Below are 27,659 nucleotides of genomic sequence, written 5' to 3' on the forward strand. Positions count from 1 at the left end.
ACAGAAAACTTACTGTTGAATTCAGAAAACTTACCGTTGAATTCACAGTCACTCCACAAGCTATTATAGAAGAAGTGTGTGAAATGTTGAAATGCAATGGTGCTAGGTGTGAGCCATCAACATCTTGCCACTCTACCTATTCACATATGCTATCAGAAACAAATTTGAGAAAACAATTGAACTTTAAAGAGATATTCTAATAAGGAAAAGCAAGGAAGGTACAAAAAAAGGTAGAGAACAAAGTCTTATTGTACATCAATGGTCAGAAAACAAACTCACCTCAGGCTTCCCATATATATTCTTCTTAAACTTCAAGGACCTTGGTTCAACTTGACTATTTGTCTGATCTGGTAACAAAAAAAATTTGTTTAAATATACACCAACCTCTCTATGCAACATTTTCTACAAAATTTGAAATAAGACTGCTTTTTATGTCAAAAGAGTAGATAGTCAAGTAATCAAACAAAAGGACACAGATAGCATTTAAATAACTAAAAAGGCTTTGTACATACATGTATATAGCTCAAAATCTTTATAAAGCAAAGCCTAGGTTGCCATTCACTTTGTGCCACATTCAGATCAAAAAATATGCCTGTCAGTACAACTAATCTAAACCAGAGTTGAAATAAACAATTTGTTGTGTGCCACAACAAATACAACAAAACCATGGACTCTACAATGTACATGTAAGAAACACTTCACCATATTTGACCTCAATGGTGACAACCTATATGTAAGAATTATTAAAAGAAATTTAACAAGAAGAACGAATGATAAAAGTATTCAGCAAAAAAGGACCTACATCTTGCAATGGTAGTGCGAACCAATGCATGGGCAAGCAGGGCTCTTCTTTGGAGCTGATCTCCACACATACAGAAAACATTTTCTTTCTCACATGGTGATAGAATTTCCAAATATTGATTAAGAAGGTTTGCATTCTTCACCTCATTAGGTAATATATACCATAAATGGGTTTCCCTAGAAAGTAGAAAACCAAAAAAAAAAAAAATACTTTCACATTATTGATGTAGATAATAAAGTTTAAAAAGACATATCCAAACAATAGAACATATGCATAACAGACTCAATCAAGCCCCATAGAATACTGATAAAGCCAATGTTCAAATGTATCCCCAATAATGAAATGGTACAAAACAACCGAGCCTTAGTCCCAAAATTCTGGGGTTGGCAATGGACCTTCAGCAGATTAGTTGTATTCTTTTCCACATAATAAAGAAGGCCCAATGTGTATCTGTAGTGGATCCATTCATAATAGAGTAACTAATTTTTTTACGTTGGACATCAACCCTACTCCTTTTTTCAGGCTTGGGACTGGTTGTGAACAAAATATTCAACAGTAAGCAAAGAGACAAGGCAGAGTTAATAAAATGGTACATAGTGTATAAAAGTAAAGGGCATAAAGTGTGTCATACATTGGAGATGGAAGCTGTACTGGGGCCAGAGAAGCAGCAGAGAAGCTCCTTTAAAAGCAACGTATATTCATCATGAAATTTAGTCTATGCCTCAACAACAACAACATGCATACTTAGGATTGTTGCACAACACAAACACTAAAGCAAGCAACCTGATTTCACAAAATTTTAAGATCTAAAATTGTGTCCTACCTCATAATAGTCTCCATATTTCTCAACCAGCCAACTAATATGAACACGCTGGATTGTCGTCAATGGCAGAGGAGGCGCAGATTTCCCATCTTTTCGCTTCTTTCCCAGTGCTGATTTCAAATCTATACAGCCAAAAAAGAAGTTATTGAATCAACCATTATCAAGGAATGCGCTTATCCAAAAAAAAAACATTATCACGGAATGCTAAAAGGACAGGACATATATATATATAAAATAAAATAAAATAAAAAACAGAAAGTTTTATAAAGAGAGATATATACATTTTACATCTACAATGTGCAAAATAGCAAACCACCTACATCAATCACTTCCCACAACAAGCTCAAATTATTTGATAGCATCAACCAATAGAGATTTATACATTTCACATCTACAATGTGAAAAATAGCAAACCACCTACATTAATCACTTCCCACAACAAGCTCAAATTATTTGATACCATCAACCAACAGGCCTCTAAAAGCAATTCATCCACATTCAGAGAGTCCAATTTGAGGTGTAGAACATCTTCTATATTAGCAGAGAACTGGTGAGGATTTCATTCACCTTGAACAGAAGATGGGAGGGAATATTTGCTTCTCCTAAACCATTTAGGCTTCTAAGAAGTGTTATTCTACAGATTCTTGCACACCAACTAGATGGAGTAGTAGTCAGAAATTTTATTAGTGACACGATAAGGTGGTTGAATTCAAATAATTTCAATAGAGAAGGTATACTCCAATAATACTATTATTACTTCAAAATCAAATAAAACCAATTAATGAAGGGCCTCACTGAATAATGACAGAGCATTGTCCCTCCATAAAACTAATAATCATGGATGTTTTAAAATGCTAATAGAGATGGGTTTCATTTTCTATTAATAATCATGGATGTTTTAAGATCGTTTTCATAGAGAGGCAAACGTGAGACAGAGCAAGCAAAGGTAGAGCAGCCAACCTGAGAGGAAAAAAGTTTGATGAATGTTATAATTTTTTTGTTTAACCGGTAACCAAATTCCATTAAAATTACAATCAACGGTCAAGATCAAAACAATACTACATTAATTAATGGTTCAGATTTAGGTGGGTACCATACCCTCTATATTTTTATAGAGTACGGTAGGAGGACCTGTTCAAGTCTAGTCTAAGTGTCTAAAGCGAGTAGCGAAGATGAGTATTGTCTATTCAATTGTGCCCGATTCACATTCACTGGTGAAGTCATCGAGCATTCAACACTTGGCTGCGTTACTACATGTAGATCTTGATGCCGGGGAAAGGTAGCTTCTGTTTCTTTAACTATGTCTATGTTTGTGTGTGTGTTTGTGTTTGCTAATACAAATGCAATGCAATGCAAGTTGTGTTCTTTTTTTGATTTCAGATTTTTATTTATTGCCCAATATGCAATGCAATGCAGCTAACACCATGGGTTTCATTCAGTTGACTACTTGAGTTTTACCTTTTCCTTAACGCACTATGCTTTTTGTTGTAGGTACCAGCTAATTCAAAGTGTAATTATCACGTACCTACTATTCAGTATTCATGCTATGCTGTTTTTCTTCTTCTTCTTCAACTATCCTTTCCTTTTCTTTCTTTCTTTTAGCAGAGTTTGTTTAAGTTGGTGTAACTATAAATCATTTCACATTCTTATATTCATTTCCTCTTCTTCTTCTCAGTGACTGACTCTCATTGTTCAACTATATATATACTGCAGCCTGCAGGATTGGATTAAAAGGCGCAAAGTGGAAGAGGAGTTAGAAAACATAGAGGAACAACATCAACCATCAACTTCACATTCATCCTTACAACCACAAACATTAAGAGATGTAATATTTCTCCCTTTTTTTCCCCCTCGTCTCTCCATCTAATCTAAATATTTACATGCCTGCTCTGCTACTTTGTATTTAAACATTGGATGGATACTCCAGATGCTAACCCAAACTATGTCTATGTGTGTGCTACTTTCTGTATTCTTTTGAAACTCTTTGGAAGAAAAAAAATTCATAATTATTGGATGTGCGTTGAATTGAATTATATTTAACATGTTATTTGTTTGGCAGATGCATCCATAATGAAGGATGAATGTACACATCCATATGGTTCTTTTAAAGAAATGTGTACACTTTGTGGCCAAAGGTTGCAGGCCGAATCTGGTGTGGCATTGGGCTACATTCATGAGGTAAAGACTATTTGGCAGAGTTGTGAATTTTGGTTATCCTTCACTGCATATTGGAATTTGGAAGACAATATCTCTGATACTCGTGAAATTTTCAATTTGTCAAGGTATCATCCACTTTCAATGAGCTGTCACTTCTTATTCATGTAGTAATGATCCCCTAATATGAAATTATTTTTTAAACTACAACTGGAGAGATGCAAACCATCTTTGAACTTATAAATCCATACCTATTCAATAATATAGTAACACAATTATAGTGATGATCTCTTTTTGTTTCAAATTGTAATTCGTTTAAGACATAATTGCAGGGACTAAAGTAAAGCTTCTTATGGCATAATAAATTCTTCTCGTCTGCTTCTTTCAAATTGTCAATTTGAAAGAAGCAGACGAGAAGAATTTATTATGCCATAAGAAGCTTTACTTTGTTACTGCTAAATTCTACTGAGCTTACAGATATGGCATTAGAATAAGAATATTTAAAGAAAAAAACATATTCTTTGCAAGGTATTCTGTTACCTTTATATTTTATTATACTTTGGTAGTGTGCTTAGCATTTTTTTATATCACTGTTTTCAGGTATCATGGTGACATTGCTTCTTTGTTAGTATAATCTTCTCTAATAAGCTTGGCTAGATCCTATTGTAACACCATCATGTTGTAGAACTTTTAAAAGTCAACATGAACGATTACCGTTTGGTTTCGAATCTGTTGAAAAAAGTTTTATTTGAGTGCTTTCAATTTGTCAATGGAATGTTCAGATTTCTAACCAAAGGTAGGTAAAACTCCCAAAGAAATGAAAAGGATATAGTTTATTGCTTATGCAGTCTTATGTTGTAAAATCACTATAGCTGTGAATCACCCGGAAGTTTTGAGGGATTTGCTAGTGGAATCTTTTGATTTTCCTGCAGAATGTTGTGGCCCTTGTGGGAAGCACTGCCTTCAAACGGCTACAGTTTTTTTGTCCCCCCCCCCAAATCCCTTCTTTTAAAGAAACATTGGCAGGATTTATATTTTATGCTTAAGGCAAGCTTAAATACTGTCGTTATTTGTAATATCACCATGAGATTTTTGTTCCGTAAGACATGAGGCGAACTACAGATAGGAAAAGTTTGGTAGTTACAGGGAAAAATTCCTATCATGGTATTCATTTTGCATGAACATGTGTTAAAAAATATAGAGCATTAAGCACCCATAACTTAAAAAGCAAATTTATTAAAGAATAATGACTTCCTAACTGTTGGTGTCCTTGTCCCCTATAGACCTTGGAAACTAAATAGATGCTCTGTTATCAATTTGATTGATTATCAAGTTAGCTTTTGGTTTCATTATATCTGCTCTGCTGCAGAAGATGCGTATTTATTCTTTTTAAAAATATTTATTATCTAATTCTTTTGGTTTTGATTGCACTGTCTTTTCTTTGACATTATGGGCATTTGAGTGACTTGATGTGCTTGTGGCCTTATGGTATTCAAAAATTATGAAATGGATAGATGTCACAGAAGGCAACCTCTCATGGTGAACTTTATGTTGGAAGTATAGTTTGGAAAATTGTCCAAATTGATTAACAAAGTTACAAAGCAATATCAATAATATATCAATAAAACAAGACATGCTCAAATTAATTTATAAGCAAAATAGACAAGTGCAAAAGCATATAAAATTAAGGATTAAGTAAAACTTATCGCCGAGGCACAAAACTAAATCCGCTGTCCTTAAGAAGCAATTTCGCCCCCACTGGAATGAATCTGTAGGTGCAAATGGCTCAGGTGGTCACTCTCTAGGATACAATGGCAACTCTGTTAATGTGCACTCACAAATAGAGTTTCGAACTTGTCACAAATGCCCAAGAGAAAATTTCAGCAAAAACAGAGCTAAAGTATCAAAGTAATATGTGCTTTATTGTTTTCAACTAATATCATATATGCAGAATTTTGATAGTCTTAGAGCTCTGAAAAAGGAAGTAGCTAAAGATGATTAGAGTGAAAAGGGAAAGGCAAAAACAAAGGAATTGATGCCGCAAGCTGCTATGTATTTTCTGCAAAACAGGGGAAGGTGCGGCTGGCTATTTTTCTAAGAAAATATGAGATGATTGAGGGTTTTGTTTGCTGCCAAAAATTCCCACGCCAGCCAAAGAAAATTTTAGAGAATGGGCTTGGGCTTTACAACAAAATATTATGGGCTTAAGCTTTGAACATACCCAACACTTTATGCAAATTGATAGGAAGAAGAAGCTACCTATCAAAAAAATATATATGAGGAAGCTAAGGCCCTTTTGATGTGGGAGACGCAAAAAAATTATTATTTAGTATTATTTATGTTTGCAAGTCAATTGTACTTTTATGTTTGAGGTCCTAGTAGTTTATTAAGCTATTAGTATTTTAATTTGGAAGTAGTGTTATTTTTGTAATAAGGCAATTAGGGTTTCTTAGCCAATTAGAATTAGGGTTTAACAATCTTTTATGAGCAACCTATTGTAATCTTTGAGGAGATAGTTGATATTTTTATGAATAAAAAAAATGGCCGTTTGGTCTAGTGCTGATTCCATGTCTACCATAGGTGCTGACTTCTAATGGTTTCTCCGGTTGGTGCTGACTCCTAGGGTCTTGATATCTTGCTTGGGCAAGAAAGTTCTGTTATGATTTTTGATGATACAGAAGATGTAGGTACATCCGTGATTAGCTGAATATCTCTGCTTACCCAATTTTTGTTACACATGATAATACTTTTGATCTTACTGTTTTACTTTACCCACTAAAAGAAGAGGAAGTTATTTCAAAATTATGAGTCCTCATATTTGTAGGGAAGAGAATCAGATTACAGAAATGGGCAATTTCATCATTATTTGAAGTATGTAGTAGTTTCATTCTCAACGGTTCTTTTTCCCATTAGAGCATTGTTTACTTTACTATGAAAATTTTCACCTCATTACTCTACTAGACTAGTTATTGTTGTTTATAGTCAATTATACATCACTATAGCAGCTGTTAGAGGATTTCAAGGGATTGAATAGCAGTCCTTTTACATCAATGGGGTAGTATGTTTTAGTTTTAGAGGTCCTTAGAGCAATGGCTTGAGAGTATGCTGAAGTTCAGAAAGCCAACCTCAATATGCAGAATTTTGGCACACTGGAGCACCCAAATTGGATCAGACAGATTTTGTGGTCACAATTATTTAGTGCTTCTCTCTTTTTATTATGGTGGACGGAAGCTACCATTTTTGCTATGATGTGAGTTACTGATGGGTGCAGTCCCTTTATATTCAAATTCATTGTACTTTTGGGTAACTGGGTGTAAAATGGTAATGGATACTGTTAGTCATGAACTCATGAGAATTTAAGAGTAGAGCATGGTGCAGGAGCATAGCTTTAGCTGATATGTGTCATTGAATTTATGCGCCCAGGTTTTGGCCTGCATTGAAATTTTGGTACCCCAAATGGATTAGATATTGAATTAGACGTATGAGTGTTGAGTCCAATATTAGGCACGTACTAGGTTGATTTGGACTATGTAAGCAATTATGAGAAGCACAATTGTAACTTGACTAGTCATTTTTGGGATATAGCATAGATGTGGCTAATGCTTCCTTAGGTTGTGACAAATGGTAGTAGATTCAACCCGGTAACATCACTGTAGGCCAACGTGGGCCTTGATGAGGATGCTAGGTATTTTATTTTATTTTTTTGATGGGAGGTGATGCTGGTTATTTAAGTGGGGACATTGTGGTACTCTAAATGGATCAGATATTGGATTAGATTGTGTGACTGTTGAGTCTCAAATCAGTTGTGTGCAGGATCAATCTGAGCTATATAAGCGATTACGATAACTTGACTAGTCATTTTGAGGTATAACATAGATGTGGCTAGAGCTTGCTTGGGTCTTGAAAAAAAACACCTAATAGCTCTATGCAGTCATAGTTTGCCTATCATGCTATTGTTTACTTTTGGTGTCCCTGGAAACATGTTTGAAGTTGTAACTTCAAGCATATAGACAATGAAGTTCAAATAGAATGAGCTAGAACTCAAGTATGAATTTGAAAGAGCAAAGGTGCCATTGTAGTTTGCATCTTTGTTTGTTCATGTTGTCTTCCATAAAACAGCAGAGTTAAGGAACGTGGTGTTCTACCCTGCTGATGTGAGTAATGCTCATATCTTCAAGATAATTCAAAGTAGTACAAGAAAATTTGAAAATCTGTCTGAAGCCATTGAAGGCAAATTTGAAAGTATTACCTAGTACCAGCTTGCACGTGGTTTATTCTTTTATGTGTGTAATTTTTTTGGATAATATGTGTACTTATTCAGTTATTCTTATGATATAGGTGCATAGAGAAATAATATCTCTATTATTTGTTCAGATTCATTTCCATGGCCTTTAAACTTGCAATTTATCTTATAGGTTTATGTGTCTGCAATCATCCTGTTACCATAATCTTGACGTAAATGTTTTGTACTATCGTAGGTATAGCCAAAGAACAAAGAGAACTTAATAGCAATGGAAAAATACCTTTCCTTTGCTTCAAATTGCCATGGCTGTAAATCTCTTGCTGAGTTGAAGAGGGACGAAAATGAGACTGCTGGAGCACTTGCAACTGTGCTTAAGTTCTTAAGCAAATCCATAATATGTTCTTTGATGTATGTCCCTCTTTGTTTCTCTTATTGATATTAGCTGTTAAATTTGTTGTGATAAATTCTTATGTATGGGAACCTTCTTGCAGGAAATTAAGGACAATCTTGTTGACAGAGATGTAAGACAGGTAATTTTTTTTCTTGACGACTTAAACATGACCAATTTGTTATTCGAAGTTGCTTTCACTGGTCTGATCTTTTGTTGTCCATTCCTGGCCCCTGGTGGCAAGCAGCTCTACGTAAGTGTAAATTTAACATTACTGTCACAAGGATGATTTTAACTTTGTCCCAATGGGACTAGAAAAACTGCAGAATTGATGGTGTTTGTGTTAAGGCATTAAATCTGGCTCATTTAGTGTTTTAGATGTCTGTAAACTTCTTAATTACCACTACCATCTCTCTCTCTCTCCTGTTCTGCCTTGGTTTCACTTAGTCTGGCATGTGTTCTGGCATATTGAGTGTAACTTAGTCTAAATTATGCATCCTGCTTTTGTTTTGGATTAGTAGTGAAAATCCATTCTCAGTAAAACATTACTTAAGGTAGGCTGATGGTTATTATAAATATTGATTGGACACCATGCGTTCCTCTTTGCGATCACGAATTAGTTTTTAAAATATTTTGTGGTGACTTCAGAAATATTTGTCTGTTGATTCCCTCATTCCTTGTGATAAATTTTTGCCTGTTTTCCTAGAAATTTTAAAAAGGAGAATTATGGACCAGTTGGTTTTTCTTTATGAAGATTCGTATAAATAAAGATATTCTTTCTGCAGATGCTGTAAACAGTTAATAAGGAAGTTCTGAAGGGGTGTAAAATTGTGTTCAGCCATGTGTTTCCCACCAGAGACCAGGCTGAAAATCAACCTCTGTGGAAGATGGCAGAATAGCTGGCAGCTTCTTGTTTGACAAAGCTTGATTCATCTGTGACATAAGTGGTCTCAAAAGAAGTTGGAACAGAGAAGTCTTGATGGGCAGTGAAACAGAACAAGTTTTTGGTCCTTCCACGGTGGATAGAAGAGTCAAATTATAGGTGGCAAAAGCAACCTGAAGAGAACTATTCTGTCAACCCAATGAAGAGCCAATAACTCATTCTTTTGTAGCAATGCTCACCATTTTGTTGTAAAATAAGTTATAGAAAAGGCGGATGCAGCAGGTTTGATGATTTAAAATCACCTAATAGGTTCACAAAAAAAAAAAAAAACAAAAAAACAAAAATAGTGGTAATTAATTATCTGTGAAAGTAAATGCTGGATCCTGATCTATTTTTGTTGTATATAAATTAAATATCTGGATTCTCTTTTAGTGAGATTCGAAGTAACTGGGAAACACTCGGCTAATGGTGTGAGACACCAGGACTAGCCTACTAGCAGTAAACTATCAAGAGCCTTGGGTGACCACTAATTTTTATCTTGCCATAAAATTTCATGCCAGTATCAAGTGGAGTTCTCTCCTATTTCATGGTCATTTCCTTGTTATGTTAAGAACTCTGAAGTTTGAAGTTTGCTTATGTAGACTCATATTATCCATTCTAGCAGAGTGGTGCCAATCCGCTTAATAGTAAATGCAAACAACACCTAAACCCATTTGGATGTTTGTTGCATACCACATTTTGTGTTCGTAGAAAATTTTAATAACCTTAAATTTAGAAGATGATTCAAAAGAGTAATATGGTGATAATGCAGAAGAACCGGAGCAAGTAGGTATAGCTTTATGCCGTCAAGCCAGTTAGCCTTGGCTGACTAATAAAGATCCAAAAACAGTATCTAGAACACCACAGCTCAACAGTTTTGACTTTTGAGGGATCTTTTATCAACCCCTTCAGTTTGTCAGAACCTAAGAAGTAAAATTAATTTTTTGTTTTTTGTAAAAGAACAGTTGTGTAACATGCGATTGTTCTTGGTCAGGAGTTTTGCGAGTGCTTCCATTTCTTAAATTATCATATTCAACCCACTACAATACTAGTAATATTTTACATCAACTTGTTAACATAAAACTATAGGGTAGCAAGTGATTTCAAGTCTAGAAATTATTAACCGGCGTGCATTAAGCTCACTCTTGCCCAACAGTAGAATTGACAGAGAAAGTGCATGGAAACTGGATGACCGCATGCTTTGATATGCCTGGAAAGTTCTGAAAATGAACAAGCAATTCTTAGATGACCAACTCACTAAAACTGCTGGCATAAGTCAAGTAGTTGGAGATGACTTGGGTTAAGTCTGAACCCCAATTGTGTTCTGATGCAAACAAATTGACAATTGAAAGGTAAGGTAAGGTTATGATGTTGCAATGAGCTAATGATTTTGAACACTAGATGCCTAAGAAAAAGAATATAGGGAAAAATAATGAAGTATACAACATAATACTGTATCATATTATTGTATATAAAGCCAAGCTAACAAAGAAACCAAGCAAGGCACCAGCTATGACTTCAACCTCAGTATGGCCAATTGATTCCTTTAGAGAAATTAAATTCTCATTAGTTCTTTCTATTCCTTCTTCAACATTGGCTGCTGAGCCAGAAGACAACACCGCCTGATTATTTTGCCTCATTTTGTCATCTGATCTAAGTAATAAAGGAGAATTTGTTGATTTTGATGTAAAAGAACTTGCTTCCTCAGACACGAGGGGCCCAAGTCTCTCCAAACTTACTGGCAATGATGTTCCTGGTTGAGAATCAATCATATTTTCTCTATCCTTAGTGTGAACTGAATTAACGTGTATTTTGGCCAGCACTTTATTCAGGACTTTTGCATGATTTCCTACTTCTCTTCTCACACCCTGCAGAAGTAAAATCAACACTCAGATTGATGTTTCAGTTGGATTATAATTTAGGAAACATATGCAACTTCTGAAAATGTCATGTAAAAATCTCTCATCATACAAAACTGAAGTACATCCTGAGAACATATTGAAAAATATCTAAACATTTAGAAGTGAAGAAACTAGAGATATAATAGCATGACTTATGAGTTGTTTGTCACTCATGGGACAAAATTAGATCTGGTTTGACCTATAACCATAAACAACTTCATAAAAACCTCATTCTTTGCTGAACCTTAAGCACGACACCAGGTTTATGGAGAATCTAGTGTTCTCTCTCTTAATCTCTTCACTATCATTTCCTTTATTTAGAAAACATGCTTACATACCTCAGAAAATACATTCTTACATAAGACTTCTTTAGTGGTTAGGAACTATAGCAAAAGCAAACAATTTTAAAAAATTTATAGCTGACTTAGAATGAAGTAATCGTCTCAATGACGCAGCTCATTTTCCTGATGGAGTAGCTTTGTTTTGGAGAAGATTGTGACTGATAATGGAGCAGCAACTATGGGAGCATGGCATTAGAAGTTAAGGTCATTTGCAGGTACTATGTCATAGACAAAATGATGGAAAAGGATCCAGTTAGGTACAAAAGAAGGAAAGAGAAAAGGAAAAATAGTATGAAGAGCTAGGTTTTGAAATAATTCAAAAAATCAATAAAACTTTCAAATAAGCAACTCAGAGAGAATGAGAGAGTGAGATTCACAAACAATGAATCTGCAGTCGATCTAAACCTGGAGTTGGGTTCCACTATTATAGATTATGACACTCAGTGAACAAGATTCATGAATTACTAATGACATTGACAGATATCTCTAATCTAGAGAAGAGAAAAGAAGATTTCAAAAGGTTCAACAAATAGACAACCATCATAAATGAAGGTAAGAGCCATCAACAATAAAAGGTTTGTGAGTCATTAGCAGATCAGGTTCCTTGAAACAAATTTACTTGGTATGGCTTTGGCAATAATCAAAAGGGAAAAGTATGAAAGAAGATCTCCCATCTATATCATATTTCTAATTGGAAATACTGTCTAATGATCACGTTACTTTCTGCAAGACCAGATAGGCTTTTGTCCACTCATGACCTATGTGGCACTCTTCTCCTCTTTGGTGAATTAAATGCCACTGATGGAAGTCCATAGAGGTCCATCTTCCTGAAAGTACCAGCACTCTATCATGCCACAGCAGCAATTTAAAAACAAACTAAAAACTAGATTACAGGCAAGACTGACCAATGGATTCAATCCATCATCTTACTAATGTTTTTACAAATTGGACAAAACCAAAACAGAGATCCAATTTGAGTTCTAGAAAGTAGGATTTGAAACCCATTGTATAAGATCCAATTGGGACCAAATCACCAGTACTTTCTCAAGAGCAAACTGTTATAGACAAATTGTAAGATGTGAAAGCTGCTGCCTAAGATCCAAGTTCCAAGTTCCAATGCATTAAATTCTCACTAGCTTATATATAGAGCAAAGAAAAGTTGATAATTGTCAAAAACTTAGAATAAAGCTCACAATCCTAAATCCCAGTCTATAATTTATATAGCATTGTTCCTGGATTAAGGTTTGAAAGAAAGAAAGAAAAAAGGTTCTTCACTAACAAGACCAAATTGGTAGCACTTGCAAATATAAGTATGATTAAACCTGATTTAATTAAGAAAACAAATGGAAAACTAAGGCGATCACTAACACTCTTGATAGATTGAGGGCTACATTTGGAGCACCATTTGCATTGAATCATGAGGAAACTGAACTACTTGCTTAAAACATGAGATGTGAAAAATGACATGAAAAAAAAAGAAACGTTGAGGACAATATGAAGTAAAACAGCAGAAAACATATACCTGTGCATCATACATAATAAGGCCAGCATAAACAACTGTAAGGCCAAAAATTGAATCCGAGAGACCCCTGTAATCAAAATCCACACATCAAGTCTGACACAAGAATGGAATGAATCAATATATGATGTTTATAAAACAGAATGCTAATTATGGTGGATCATGCATGGTTTTGTATGTTAGCATTGAACAAAGATGGAAAATTTAAAAGTTACTACAAAAGACTTACAAACTAGAAATTGACAATGAATGTGATTGGTTCCTGTTAGACATATTATGGCCTGAGTGGCCAATACCAATTGTGAGTTCATGTATTTGTAGAACAAGCAACTTAACCTTGGGATAGTTAATGGTTAGTCTAGCGTTAGTCAAGTATTCTCTAGTAAATAAACCCTACATTAAGTTCATTGTAACACAAGTGCTTAATAAAATATGTAGTCTTCAAAAGCTTTCTCATTGTGTCCATAGGCCATTAGACTGAACCACATAAACCTTTGTGTGTGCTCTCTCTTTCATACTTCCGCTTATCATCCAATCATCTCACACAATTGCACAACAATTTTAACAGTCCCACTTCAATAAAATTATAAATAAATATCTAAATTACTTTAATGTGATTGGTAATATATCGCATCAGTCTGTACAGGTTATGTAGTAAAATTCATGGTATCTCTAGCATTGAATGATAGAAAGGAATGGTGAGTGGTGCTCACTGCTGACTGCTTACCTTTCCAAGGCAATGATTGTTGCAGTAGCTACCACCGCCTATTAATGACAAAATGTGAAAAAAAAAAAAAATTTTGATAAGATTAAAATTAACCCAAATATCCAATGGTTATACTTATACCCCAGTTAATTTAAATATATACTTATATATATAAATTAATTATGTACACAAAAATAAACGAAGTAGAGTAGAGGGCAGAGAGTACAGAGGAATGAGTAGAAGGGAAGCCTCCAGCTTGAAAGGCAGCCTTGAAATCCAAGTCTTTACCATAGAGTAAGACAGAAGTGAAGGGTTTAGAGAGCTGTCCAATTGCAGCAGAAATACCAGCTGCAACTAAAACCTGTGAAGGAATACGAATTAAGATAATGGGAAAGCAAATTGAAAGGAAATGAATAAATGGGGTAGCAACAATTTTGGACCTTGTTGTGGGCAAGTTGAGAAATTTGGTCGAATAATTCAGTTCCAGTTCCAGCTCCAGTTCCAAGACAAGTGAGCTTAAAAGGAGAGGATTTGGGTTTGGGTTCTCTTAGGCGAAGAAAAAGAAGAAAGGGTTGTTGTTGTTTTTTGTTTGTAGAATGGTTAAGGTTGTGGTGGTGGATGGATGAATAAGAACAAGTGGGAAAGCTCCAACATAAACACTGCGATAACATGTTTACTCCCAAATTTAGGAATGCAGACACTGTAGAAGTCAGTTGGTGGTATATATAATAATAATAATAATAATAATAATTATTATTATTATTATTGTCATATTGTGTGTGAATAAAAGGAAATCTTGACCCGAGTAAAAAAAAAATACTAGAATAAGAAAATTTCTAAGTTTCTTTTTCATTTTCTTGGTAACAAACCATCACATTCACATGTAGGACAAGGAAGGGAGAGGCTGAGGAAAAAGTCCCTTAGATTGGTCCACCCTTAGGGTTTGTTTGATTGGAGGAATGGAAAAGTGGGAGAATAGAAAATGGTGAGAGAGTGGAAAAGTGAGGGATATAAAATATTTTAATTTCCTTCATTTTTGTTTAGTTGGAAGTGAAAAAGTGGAAGGATTGAAAAAAAAAATGTGTTTGTATAAATTTACTCATATACCCTTGTTAAAAAATAATGCTCTATTAAAACAAAAAACAAAAAAAGTGACAAAAAAAATAATCACCCAAATTTATTAGGAAATAAAAATCATATCTAGAAAAAAAAAATCACGCCTAAAGAAAAAACCGAAAAAAAAAAAATCACCAAAGAAAAAAAAAAAAAAAAAAAAAATTCGGTATCGGGTGCGTACATTACTTTACTACCACTAGTCAGCAAGTCCATTACCCCAATTGCCCAAAGCAGACTCAAGGCTCCTGTTTCTCAAAGAAAAAAAAAAATCTAAAAGCTAGGTTTTGTAAAAATTAAAACCTAACTTTTGAGCACATCTGCACATCTGAAGTTATTGATTTGAATTGAGAAAAGCTTTAACTAAGCAGTTTTAGAATGTACTAAATGAAGTTCATGTAGTATTAGCTTGTCTGATTACAATTGCACAGCAAGTTATGATGTATTGAAGAGAATTTTTTAGCAAAATAACATGCAGTACATTTTAAACCATTCAATTGGTTTATTGATTGTTGTACCACATACTCGTTGCCCTTCCTATTCTTTTTTCTTTAAATTCAAATATGCTTGTTGTGTGTGTGTGTGTTCTTATGCTATTGTGTGCTAACGAGTAATTTGTGATATGATCTTATTTCTGTTTGCCAGGGTTGGGAAAAAACAATTGTGTTAGGAGTGGACACGCCAGGGTCAAAATTGACCTTAGCTCTTCTGAGGTCCGTCAAAGAGGGAAAAGTCTCATGGGATCCTTATTTGGAGGACTCAAAGTAATTAACAACAATTACTATGATTTTCTTTAGTTGCCCATCTTTGATAATGGTAATTAGCTCGTTAAGTCAATCTTCAATTCAATCTTGTGGTGTGTTCCCCCTTTCTCCATTAGTATTTTTGTAGTGAATGATAAAAAACTTGTCTATACGATAACAAGGTCTGGCCACCTGCTAGTATCTGAGGTAATATTAGCAAAAAAAAATCAGAAGATGATTATAAAAGTTAAATACATGAAAAGAAGATGTAAAATTTAGTTTTACAAAACTAACTTTTAGATTTTCTTTTCCTTTATTTATTTATTTTTATGTTTGAGAGGGGAAAGACATATAACGGTAGCAAAAACATAAATTTACCTATTGTTTTAACGGAGGTGGGTAATAAAAATAAACAGAGTTAACCTTAGGTGAGTAAAATGCCATTTTTTAAAACCACAGGTAGGCATAATATTTTTCAAGCAAACAAAAATAGGTAAAATGTAATTTCTGACACACACACACATATAAAGAGAGGCTTTTTTCCAATAGACTGAACCCTGCATTTATTCTTTTGACATTCACCTAATCTATTTTCTTAAGGGTGTGTTTGTTTGAACGTGCTATAGGGTGGATGGAGAACTTTGAAGGGAAAATGAGAAAAAAAACTTTTTTAGCAGGTGTTTGGTTGGAAGGAGGAGAGGAAAAAAATTTTGTGGAGCTCATGTGTTTTCTCTCCGAGTCTATCAAAATATTTTCTCTCCAAAATGAAGAGAAAACTGAGTAGGAGGAATTTGATAGATAAATGATGAAAATGCCCATATGCACTTGGACTTGTCCAATCTGTGTTGTTGTTTTTTCTTTTTTTTTTTCTTTTTTCCGTAGCTTCTTACTTCTCTTCTTCTTTCCTTCTTCTTTTTTTTTTTTTTTTTTTTNACCCACTTACGATCGATAATAGTGGACCGCCGGTCGCACTCGTTGGCAAGTAATTATGACCTCTCCACTAAACTATGGCCTATAAATGCAGGAAGTTTGGAGAAGAAGGGGGTTGGAAAAAAATGGTGCGCAGTATGGAGAGTATAAGAACAGAGTGAGTAAAAATAGAAGGTGACTCAGACCCACGAGGAAAGAAAAGAAAGGGCCTTAGGTCTCAGCGAGAAGAACGACCCAGTGTTGGAAATCCAAACCCACTATACAAGTAAGTTGTGAGCCCAACTTGAGGCCCAGTCAGACGGGTTTCGGTATCGGGTGCGTACATTACTTTACTACCACTAGTCAGCAAGTCCATTACCCCAATTGCCCAAAGCAGACTCAAGGCTCCTGTTTCTCAAAGAAAAAAAAAAATCTAAAAGCTAGGTTTTGTAAAAATTAAAACCTAACTTTTGAGCACATCTGCACATCTGAAGTTATTGATTTGAATTGAGAAAAGCTTTAACTAAGCAGTTTTAGAATGTACTAAATGAAGTTCATGTAGTATTAGCTTGTCTGATTACAATTGCACAGCAAGTTATGATGTATTGAAGAGAATTTTTTAGCAAAATAACATGCAGTACATTTTAAACCATTCAATTGGTTTATTGATTGTTGTACCACATACTCGTTGCCCTTCCTATTCTTTTTTCTTTAAATTTCAAATATGCTTGTTGTGTGTGTGTGTGTTCTTATGCTATTGTGTGCTAACGAGTAATTTGTGATATGATCTTATTTCTGTTTGCCAGGGTTGGGAAAAAACAATTGTGTTAGGAGTGGACACGCCAGGGTCAAAATTGACCTTAGCTCTTCTGAGGTCCGTCAAAGAGGAAAAGTCTCATGGGATCCTTATTTGGAGGACTCAAAGTAATTAAACAATTACTATGATTTTCTTTAGTTGCCCATCTTTGATAATGGTAATTAGCTCGTTAAGTCAATCTTCAATTCAATCTTGTGTGTGTTCCCCCTTTCTCCATTAGTATTTTTGTAGTGAATGATAAAAAACTTGTCTATACGATAACAAGGTCTGGCCACCTGCTAGTATCTGAGGTAATATTAGCAAAAAAAAATCAGAAGATGATTATAAAAGTAAATACATGAAAAGAGATGTAAAATTTAGTTTTACAAAACTAACTTTTAGATTTTCTTTTTCCTTTATTTATTTATTTTTATGTTTGAGAGGGGAAAGACATATAACGGTAGCAAAAACATAAATTTACCTATTGTTTTAACGGAGGTGGGTAATAAAAATAAACAGAGTTAACCTTAGGTGAGTAAAATGCCATTTTTTAAACCACAGGTAGGCATAATATTTTTCAAGCAAACCAAAAATAGGTAAAATGTAATTTCTGACACACACACACATATAAAGAAGTGGGTGGTCAGGTAGGAGTGGGAAATTTTGAGGGTGGCGTTGGAACTTGGTTCCTGCCTCCACGATAGTCCTCGGGAGCGGCGGCTCTCCGGGGCGAGGCCGGGTAGGTACAGTGCAGATCTTCCCGTGAGTCAAATATCTACTCCATGGAAAGGTGTAGCCGAGAAACGATGAAGAAGCAAGGCTCGGGCTTGCCGTACGCGTGGCCCGGGGGTGGGCTGCCGGGTATAAAGGGATTGGCCTCATGGGCCATATACCCAGGCCAGGGCCCAAGGCCCAATGTAGGATATGACGCGGGGGCCGTACAAGTAAGTAAACAAATAATTATAAAAGAAAAAAAAAATTAAACTATGCAATTGTAAGGCAATGGGGTGAGGCATTGTATTTTCTAGTTTAGACTTTACATTGTGGTAATGGGGTGTGTGTTAGACTGTTAGTGGTCAATAAAGAAAAATAATGAAACAAGTAAACAACAAAAATTTATGTTGGATTAGATTGTTAATAGAGTCATGCTATGGACATCATAATAATTAATATTTTTATTATATCAAGAAATAATATTTCAATTGAACTTATAATTTATTGTTTATTTTTTTGCTAGTATTATGGAAAAATATTTAATACGAAAATCATGTACCCAAGATTCATCTCCTACCCAAAATATTATAGACAAATATTTTTTTGTTATATAAAGTTCTTTTTTTATTAAATTGTTTAATTTAAGTTTCTAAAGGGTTACCCTGAAAAATTTTCTGGAGCCGCCACTGAAAAGGAAGGATGAAGATGAGGATAAATGTGGTGTTGCTGCTAAGGAGAAGCGTGTTCTGATTTACTACTTCGGACCTGTTTCATCATCTCTACTTCTATCTCCTTCACTGTTAATAGGTGATATTGTATTTTCAGCATTCTAAAATGACTATTATATAGCTTATTCCTAGCATTATTGCCATCTGTTTTAGTCAATTTTAAGTTGTTGAAGCTTCAGAATATCTGTTTTAGCATTATTCACAAGATAAAGTTATTGAATTTCTTTATGAAGTGTGCCTTAAGCTGTGTTTGTGGGTAAGAAGCTTAGGTGTAATCTAGAGAAAAGTTTTAAAAGTCTAGTTTGATGCTAATTGGAACATCTCTTTGTAGTGGTCTCAAAAAATTAGCTATCTTGAATGATAAAAAAAATATGCTAGTTAATTTTGGACCCATTGAACATTCTGGTTATATAAGCTAGAAAGTCGAAGTTTGTAGGAGGTACTAAGGATTAGATGTAAGATGGAATGAGGTAATGCCTGTGACAGAGGCGATTAGTCAGGTGAAAATGAAATGAGCACATGATTGAAACATCATGAAGGTTATAAAGTGGGTGAAAAGAGAATTTTGTAAATTTCACCCTTCAAACCTACCACATGCTCTGAGTCATGCTTTCCTTGTCTGAAGTTTTCTTAGTATTGGTAGACGATAAGTGACCGGTACATTTACATGGTTTTTTGCCTTTAGAAGTTGAAAAAAAAAAAAAATAAAATAAAATAAAAAATAAAAAACTTTTCCTGGTGTTCGGTGCCACTTCACGCATCCTTTAGAGTAGAGTCAAAATTTCAAGAAGAACATTGTATTTTATGATTTTTGGATCTGTTCATTTGAAATTATGAATTATCAATTTAAGTAATTAATTATCACTGAAATGGAGTCTCATCCCCTGTACCATACAACACTCATCCAGAACTACACCAACAGCCAAGTTAGGAACCACGTCTGGCTAAGAACATTGATGTTACCTTATCACAAATTCTGACTTTAACGTCCCACTTAATAGTATTCATCATCATCTCTTTACTTTGAACTTGGTCTCCATGTGTTTTTGCACCCTCAAGGACCAGATATGATGGACTGCTGCACCCAATACAATTTTGCACGTTATAGCCTTCAAGCTAACTAGACCCCAATCCAACAATATATTCCATTCAGTTTTAGGATTCTCAATTAAACAGCATCTCATAGCTTCTCTCCATATCCTGCTAGTGAAGCTGCATTGGAAGAATACATGATCTCTATCTTCCATATTACTTCTGCTGTAGACACGCCTTATTTCACCTTGATACTTCACTAAGCTAATCTGCCCCTTGTAGTATGCCTGCTCCTCATAGCAAGCCAAAAAAAAGGCATGCCTCGGGATTGTGAATTAAAACCATATAAGTTTCATCCAATTCACTTCACGCAATCTGAACCTCAGCACATTCCATGTCTCTGACCTTGAAAACCTACCTGATTTGAAAGGGATCCAAATAGGTCTGTCCCTACTACCAATTGTTACCATATGCAGCTTAATTTGCATAGCTACTAGATCCTCAGATCTCTTTGGTCTTCGCACCCTAGTCTTAACCATAGTGACACTTGATATCTTTGTTTCAATGTTTCTGGCAGCATGAATAAAGGTTCCTATTTTCAGTGACAATCCCGTTGATCTGCTCTTAATTTGTGAAATTTATATATGCCATCATCATTAATTGTTTAGGCAGACATTTTCTTCCGATTGAATTTTATTCTAAAGTCATATTAGTTTCCTTACACCTACACTTTTGTTCTCCCGTTTTCGTTGTACTTTGTCAGGTAGCCATTGATGCAGAGCGAGAAGAAGATGAAGGCAGCATGGTGTGAGAGACCTTTACAGTCTGTGAGTGATTTGTTTTACTTGACTTAAGAAGTGCTATTTGGGCTTCTCTCTTTTCTTATAGTGACTTGACATTTAAGTTAAACTTTCAAACCAGTATTTCTGATGATTCTTGCATGATTCTTTTTGCAGCACCTTCCGAAACTATCTATTTTTTCTCCCCATCCAGATCCTACTGTGGAGACACCATCCTTGCCTGCCATGCAGCCACCTAAGCTGACTTATGATCTAACAATCAAAGATGATTTGGAAAGTTCCAAAACTTTGTCATATTTGCAAATTGAGACATTGGTCTGCGCTTGTCAGGTAGCTTTTATAAGAACATGGTTAATAATTCTTTGTATGCTCCCTGTAAGATAATGTGAGTTTCCAATGACAAAGACATCCCCAGCACCTTCCCAATGGTGCTAGGGCGGGTTTCTTTGTGTTAGGGTTGAGTCTAGGTCAAAAGCAACTCAAAGATGAAAAAATTATGATTTGCTCAGAGATGAGAAATTATGATTTGTTCAGAGATGAGTAGTTGGTGATCTTTTATCCATGTCTTTTGCACCATAATGAATTTCTAAGTCAAACTTGTTCTGTTGGAAATTAGGCATTCGAGGTTTTAAAATGAACACAAATTTAGCCAAATTTACAGACAGTATGTTCTTTTTCCTTACCTTTAATATTCTTTTCACTCTCAGGTTGAAACACCAATGATGAACATGAGACTGAAAGTAGGGGTGTTGATTAACGAAATGGGGTTTTGGAAGAAAGGAAAATTGTATGTGAAATAGAAAGAGAACCTGTTCTGTTCTGTTCGAGATGGTGCTAACTTGGAATTGCGCTCCGACTAACAACTCTCACTGCGACTCTCGTTTTGCCTAAACTCTCTCTGACCATCGACGGTCACGCAAGGCACATCAATTTTTTTTTTTTTTTTTTTAACTCCGTGACAGGATTTGGATCGGCGCAATAATCACTGTGCAAAACTTAGGTACAGGATTTGCAAATTTTTTTTTGGATGTGAAAAGCAACATAATATTAATAGCAATCATAAACTGTCTGGTACATCAGAGGCAATAACAGTTTCTAAGAAGCTGCGGGTTTCCTCTACCCATGCCACAAAATCACCAACAAATTGAGCATGTTGAGCTAAAATATGGGCAGGCTTGTTTCCTTCCCTCCTAATATGTGAAAAATCAAAAGAAAGAAAAGATTGAAGGTGGAACAAAATGCCATTAAGAACATTAGCAACAGCAGGAGGGGCTTTGGAGGTTCCATCATGGAAACAGTTGTAGACTTGCAAACAATCTCTCTCAAATATAATATTCTGAATATACCAAAATCTCTTGCAAAAATCACAGCTGCTTCCATTGCCTTGGCTTCAACCTCAAGAGGACCCAAAGGACCAAAAAGACGTTGGCTTAAAGCTGCCACAAGCCCACAACCTGACCCTTATAATCCCGCATAAGAACACCCATTCCAGCACTAGATAGATTTTTAAAAGGGATAATTACAATTTACCCATCTGTGGTTTGACCCGATTTCTATGTGCCTACCCGTGGTTCAAATTTTGACACTTTGCCCACCTGTGCTTCTGACCGTTAGTCCTCCGTAACCCACCTCTCCACTCTCCGTTACTCTAACACGTTTTCTTTCAAAATCAAAACACAAAACAGATCAAAAAGTTAGGGTTTTGGATTGCTTAAGAACATTTTTATGAAGTTGAATTCAAGTCCCGAATTGTCCAACAAGGCTGTAATCTCCGCCTCACCCTCCAGTTTTAATTACCACCATTATTATACCACTGTAACAAACATATAACGAAAATAATCATTTAGATTCTTATGCTTTAAGCTCTGTTTTGATTGATCAGAAGGCAAACGAAAACTTCAACAACAAAAAGAAAGAGAAATCCAAGCTTCTCACTGAGTTGAGCACTTGAGCTGAGATTTTCGCTTCGTTAGTTCCATTTGTTTCAACAGAAAATAACTCCAGCTAAGTTCTCTAGTAACTAAGAAAAATCTTTAATTCGAAGAAAATTAATTTCTATCAAATATTTCACAGTACAAAATGCAGAAATTCAAAAACTTGTCCCTCAATTTTTTCCGCAGCCAAACAGAACTTCACCTCATGTCACCGCATATTTCAGTTTAAGAATATCAGTTACAAAGTTTCAAACTCTATGCCCCTGCCACCAGCCACCACAACCCACTGCCATAGCCACCACCGCCCTCAACCTCAAACCCCAACCACCAAAACACAAACAAGTCACAAACCCAAAATCAAACCACAAACAAGTCACAAACCCAAAATCAAACCACAATCAAATCACAAACCCAAAATCAAATCACAAACAAGTCACAAACTCTAACCCACAACTGCTAAACCACCAAGAAAAATTTTCACAAACCCAGACCCACGATGAACGAAAAAATTTCACAAACTCAGACCCACGAAGCAAAAATTTTACATACTCAGACCCACGATGAGGATGAACGAGGCGCTGATGGGTCTGCTACTGAAGCTGGACTATGTGCTCGGAGTTAATCCGATGGTGAGGGAGGCGAGGAGGAAGGTGAGCTGTCGGATAGTGGCGTTGCAGGAAATACTCGACGCCGTTTCGAAGGCAAAGACGGTCTACGACGACGACTGTTACGAATATGGGTTCGTGAGGAGCTGGGATGATGCGAACCTCAAACGACACGCTTTGAGACCCAACAAACAGTATTGGAATAATTGCCCAAGAAAGCTAAAATCAGATTTTGATAGAAACTGACCCAACGTTTATAAGTGAAACACGAACCAAGGTATAAATAACAGACCTTGACCCAATGATTATAATAGAATCATGAACCAAAGGTATAAAGTTTGAACGCCACAAGGAAGAATCCCTGATAAGTTCACAGTTCTTGAAGAACCAAAAGAAGAGCAAAGCCTCACCTTTTCTGATTTTTATTCAATAATCTATGAAAAACGTTTACAGACTTAGGGGCCTATTTAAGGGCTCCATAAAACTTTTTTTTTTTTTTGAGAAAGAAGCTAACTTATTTTATTTCAACTTGAAACTATTACATCCAAATCTAAAATCGAAGTAATATGCGATGGGACATCTTCCATCCATACTTGTGAATCTGGTATGCGTAATGCATTTTTCGCCAGACTATGAGCTACACTATTGCCGTTTCTCTTAACATGAGAGTACACCAATTGTTCGAAACTTCTACCAACCCACTTCACATCGTCTACCAGCAAACCTATTGGAGAAAGGTTATCCTCTGCTGACTTCAAAGCTTTGATGAGGCAAAGAGAGTCACCTTCAAGAATCACATTTTGAAAGCCCAAATCACGTGCAAGAGAGGCTGCCTTCAGAGCAGCCAGAGCCTCCACCTCATCCGGTTTGTATGCATGAAGAATTTTTTCTGAACAGGAGGCCATCACAGCACCATTTTTATCCCTGATTACCACTCCAACTCCTGACTGATTGAACTCACTGAAAACTGCTCCATCAAAGTTTGCTTTCACCCAGCCATCTTGCGGACATAACCAATTAGAGCCTCCAACAATTCTGTCCGTGACCATCACTCCAGGATTCCGCCAGTCAGCTTTGAATTGATTCAATTTCTGTTTTGCTTGTTCAGCTACCAGATGGAGCGGAACAGCATTTTGGGAGGCCCGAATTTTATTTCTTTGATTCCACACCATCCAAGCCGTGAAAGCAAATAACTCAACTGATTTATCCTCTACAAACAACCAGGACAGCAGTTCTTTAACATCTGTAAACTCCATTTCAGACCTGAAACACCACTCATCACCCACATCCCAAACCTCTCCCAACTCCGAGCAAGACCAAACAGCGTGCACAGATTCTTCCACTGCAAACGGCACCTCTCACAGATCGGATCAGCTGTCACTTTCCTCTTCAACAAAGCCTGTTTTGTGGGTAGAACATTCCGACACGCACGCCAAAGGAAGTTTTTAATTTTTGGAGGAACACGCAGCTGCCAAATCTTCTTCCAGAGCTGTTTGTCATGAATTGGAGGGGCTTGATGGCTTGCTTCCATTTCAGATTCTTGTTTAAGGAACATATACCCGGACTTACAAGTGTATTGACCTGATGAGGAGTATGGCCAATACAAAGAATCCTCCTTTGCTGCTCGGCTAAGAGGAATCCTCTGATCAACTCAGCATCCTCTTCCACAAATAAACCATCAATCAGCCCCTCGTTCCATGTTCTCGTGTTCTGGTCTATGAGCAAATCCACCGTGCAATTTTCAAAACTCTCCAATGGACATATCGGCAAACTTGGAGGGTGCTTTCTTGGCAGCCAACGTTGCTGCCATATATTGATTTTTTCCCCCTTCCAACCCTCCAAATTGCCCCCCTTTTAATTATATCCTCCCCAAGGATACTCTTCCAAGCATAGGAACCTAACCTCGAATCAGCAGCTCCATTATTGAAGAATTAGGGAAGAAACGAGCTTTAAAAACCTTGTAGAAGAGTGAGGACTTATCATGCAGAAGTCGCCAAGCTTGTTTTGCCAAAAGAGAATCATTAAACATTGCAAGATCACGAAAACCCATACCACCAATGGTTTTGATTTTGTCAAATCCTCCCACTTCACCCAATGAATCTTTCTTCGATCACCCTGTTGTCCCACCAAAACTTCTTAATAAGGACTCAATCTCATTGCATAAAGTTATTGGCAATTTAAAGCATCCCATTGTGTAGGTAGGGATAGCTTGGATGACAGCCTTTAAGAGCACTTCCCTTCCAGCTTGGGAGAGTAGTTTTGCCTCCCACCCTTGAAGTTTCTCCACACCTTCTCCTTTATAAAATTAAAACTCTCTTTTTCCTTTTACCGACTAGAGAAGGCAACCCAAGGTATTTCTCATAGTTCCTAATCTCTGGTACTCCCAATTTCACCTTTATTCCATGCTTAACTTCTTCCGGTACAAAATTACTAAAGAACAACGAGGTCTTGCTTTTATTTACTTTTTGTCCCGAGGCTTCCTCATACTTGTATAATAGCTCCAACACCTTGTCACACTCCTCCATAGTAGACCTGCAAAAAATAAGACTATCATCTGCGAAAAGCAAATGAGTTAGTTTTGGGCCTCTCCTACACAGGGAGAAACCATTAATCTCTCCTTGTAAATCAGCCTTCTTTATCAACCCAGGCTCCATAAAACTTGATAGACAAGAAAATATATTCTAAAATAACTCCTAATTGATACCTAACCATATCAGGAATCAAATTTGACCTAAAAAGCATTAAATGCACCTAAAAATAAGGAAATAAATCACCTAAACCTAAAATAACGTTTTTTACATAAAAATACCAAAAATAATAAATTACAATAATTAAATAGTAAATTGTGTCGTTCATCAGACCCCTCCACTTGAATCAAACTCGTCCTCGAGTTCATCTTTGAAATCTGAAATCTTCTGCTCCAAATAAACAAATACTTCGAATGCTTTAATAACTTGATCCGGTTCTGTAACTTGAATCCTTCATAAAGTGCAGCGTAAAATTTCTTCTCATCTACTTTCAATTTATTTGCAACATCAATCAACAAAGGGTTGATAATAAAATTAAAATTTTCTACTCCAAGAAAATCAACATATTGTATGGTCTTCTTCAACAAATCAACTAAAACTGAGGATTGTGAGTTGTGGACTCATCCTCATATTTGACCTCAGTTGAATCTTCCACATTGTTTTCAATAATTACCATATCTTTTTTTTTCTTTTTTTTTTCACCTTTTTTTTTTAGGAGCTTGGTGCACGATTTTAACCTAGTGCATGTCACAAAGAAGAACAAGGAATAAAGAACACAAAAGGAACAAGACAGGATGATAATAGGAAAACAAAGATAAAGGGAAAGAAAACTGATTTTAAACCTGTGCTCTGATACCAAATGATGCGAACCTCAAACGACACGCTTTGAGACCCAACAAACAGTATTGGAATAATTGCCCAAGAAAGCTAAAATTCAGATTTTGATAGAACCCTGACCCAACGTTTATAAGTGAAACGCGAACCAAAGGTATAAATAACAGACCTTGACCCAATGATTATAATAGAATCATGAACCAAAGGTATAAAGTTTGAACGCCACAAGGAAGAATCCCTGATAAGTTCACAGTTCTTGAAGAACCAAAGAAGAGCAAAGCCTCACATTTTCTGATTTTTATTCAATAATCTATGAAAACGTTTACAGACTTAGGGGCCTATTTAAGGGCTCCATAAAACTTGATAGACAAGAAAATATATTCTAAAATAACTCCTAATTGATACCTAACCATATCAGGAATCAAATTTGACCTAAAAAGCATTAAATGCACCTAAAAATAAGGAAATAAATCACCTAAACCTAAATAACGTTTTTTACATAAAAATACCAAAAATAATAAATTACAATAATTAAATAGTAAATTGTGTCGTTCATCATGGGACGACGTCGTTGCGAAGATGGAGGAAGAAGTTTGTAGAGAAAGAGGAGGTGATGAGATGGAGAGGTTTCGTGCTGAGCATTTGGGGTTTCGTTGCTTGCAGAGATTTCTCAGTGGGCCCTGATCTTCTGTGCTTCAAAGACACTGATTTTGCCCAGTTTGTTCTTTGTTGTGTGAGTCTCAAAAGAAACGTCCTTTTTTTTTTTTTTTTAATTTCTTTTCCTTTGGCAAATAAAACGCTTTAAAACAATATTTAAAAAGAAAAATTACCCATTTCAATTTGACTAAAATTATTTTAGTACTCTAACGAGTTCTTTAAGTTTTATTTTTTCTCATGTTTGTGTATGTTCTTCATGTTTGTCCATGTTCTTCGTGTGAGGAGTGTTTTGATCCGTTTATGGTTTTATTTTTTACATTTTCTGTGTTAGAGTAACGGAGAGTGGAGAGGTGGGTTACGGAGGGCTAACGGTCAGAAGCACAGGTGGGCAAAGTGTCAAAATTTGAACCACGGGTAGGCACATAGAAATCGGGTCAAACCACAGGTGGGCAAATTGTAATTATCCC

The 27,659-nt window shown here is 35.8% G+C and overlaps 3 protein-coding genes and 1 pseudogene across 4 annotated transcripts in view; 2 read left to right on the forward strand and 2 right to left on the reverse strand.

The window, feature by feature from the left end:
* The window catches only part of LOC112022489 (uncharacterized), a 5,994-nt gene extending 1,833 nt beyond the window's left edge, over nucleotides 1-4,161 (reverse strand). Inside the window, exons 1-4 of the mRNA XM_065762072.1 lie at nucleotides 1,626-4,161; nucleotides 803-978; nucleotides 280-347; nucleotides 14-136 (exon numbers count right to left, since the gene is read on the reverse strand). Of these exons, the coding sequence (XP_065618144.1) occupies nucleotides 14-136; nucleotides 280-347; nucleotides 803-978; nucleotides 1,626-1,642 (384 nt within the window). The 5' untranslated portion in view covers nucleotides 1,643-4,161. The remainder of the gene's footprint in view (nucleotides 1-13; nucleotides 137-279; nucleotides 348-802; nucleotides 979-1,625) is intronic.
* Nucleotides 3,540-9,625, forward strand: LOC112022492 (RNA polymerase II C-terminal domain phosphatase-like 4; annotated as a pseudogene).
* A 1,092-nt stretch (nucleotides 9,626-10,717) lies between these two features.
* On the reverse strand, nucleotides 10,718-14,512 carry LOC112022518 (uncharacterized). Of its 2 annotated transcripts, none has more exons than XM_024055132.2 (5): nucleotides 14,240-14,505; nucleotides 14,026-14,160; nucleotides 13,821-13,858; nucleotides 13,097-13,163; nucleotides 10,718-11,200 (listed from the first exon to the last, which is right to left on the reverse strand). In XM_024055132.2, the coding sequence occupies exons 1-5, from the start codon at nucleotides 14,468-14,470 to the stop codon at nucleotides 10,790-10,792; spliced, it is 882 nt and encodes a 293-aa protein (XP_023910900.1). In that variant the 5' UTR covers nucleotides 14,471-14,505; the 3' UTR covers nucleotides 10,718-10,789. The 2 variants fall into 2 exon arrangements, with proteins under 2 accessions (XP_023910900.1, XP_065618163.1); XM_065762091.1 differs by lacking the exon at nucleotides 10,718-11,200 and adding an exon at nucleotides 11,246-12,401 and having other exon boundaries at nucleotides 14,240-14,512.
* Nucleotides 14,513-23,084: 8,572 nt separating this feature from the next.
* On the forward strand, nucleotides 23,085-27,272 carry LOC136062688 (BAG family molecular chaperone regulator 5, mitochondrial-like). Its single transcript, XM_065762073.1, has 2 exons — nucleotides 23,085-23,367; nucleotides 27,075-27,272. The coding sequence occupies exons 1-2, from the start codon at nucleotides 23,129-23,131 to the stop codon at nucleotides 27,217-27,219; spliced, it is 384 nt and encodes a 127-aa protein (XP_065618145.1). The 5' UTR covers nucleotides 23,085-23,128; the 3' UTR covers nucleotides 27,220-27,272.
* Nucleotides 27,273-27,659: the final 387 nt, after the last annotated feature.

Source organism: Quercus suber, unplaced genomic scaffold (genome assembly GCF_002906115.3).
Source record: "Quercus suber isolate HL8 unplaced genomic scaffold, Cork oak 2.0 scaffold_441, whole genome shotgun sequence".
Lineage (NCBI taxonomy): Eukaryota > Viridiplantae > Streptophyta > Magnoliopsida > Fagales > Fagaceae > Quercus > Quercus suber.

Bases quoted from the DNA above. Each gene is read 5' to 3' on its own strand.
- LOC112022518 (XM_024055132.2), bottom strand. From the start codon at position 14,470: ATGTTATCGCAGTGTTTATGTTGGAGCTTTCCCACTTGTTCTTATTCA. The intron at 13,859-14,025 runs GTACTCTCTGCC...TGTCATTAATAG, and splicing joins TCCCTTCTACTCATTCCTCT to GCGGTGGTAGCTACTGCAAC. The intron at 11,201-13,096 runs GTATATGTTTTC...TTACTTCTGCAG, and splicing joins TTATTATGTATGATGCACAG to GGTGTGAGAAGAGAAGTAGG.
- LOC136062688 (XM_065762073.1), top strand. From the start codon at position 23,129: ATGAGGATGAACGAGGCGCTGATGGGTCTGCTACTGAAGCTGGACTAT. The intron at 23,368-27,074 runs GTATTGGAATAA...ATAATTAAATAG, and splicing joins GCTTTGAGACCCAACAAACA to TAAATTGTGTCGTTCATCAT.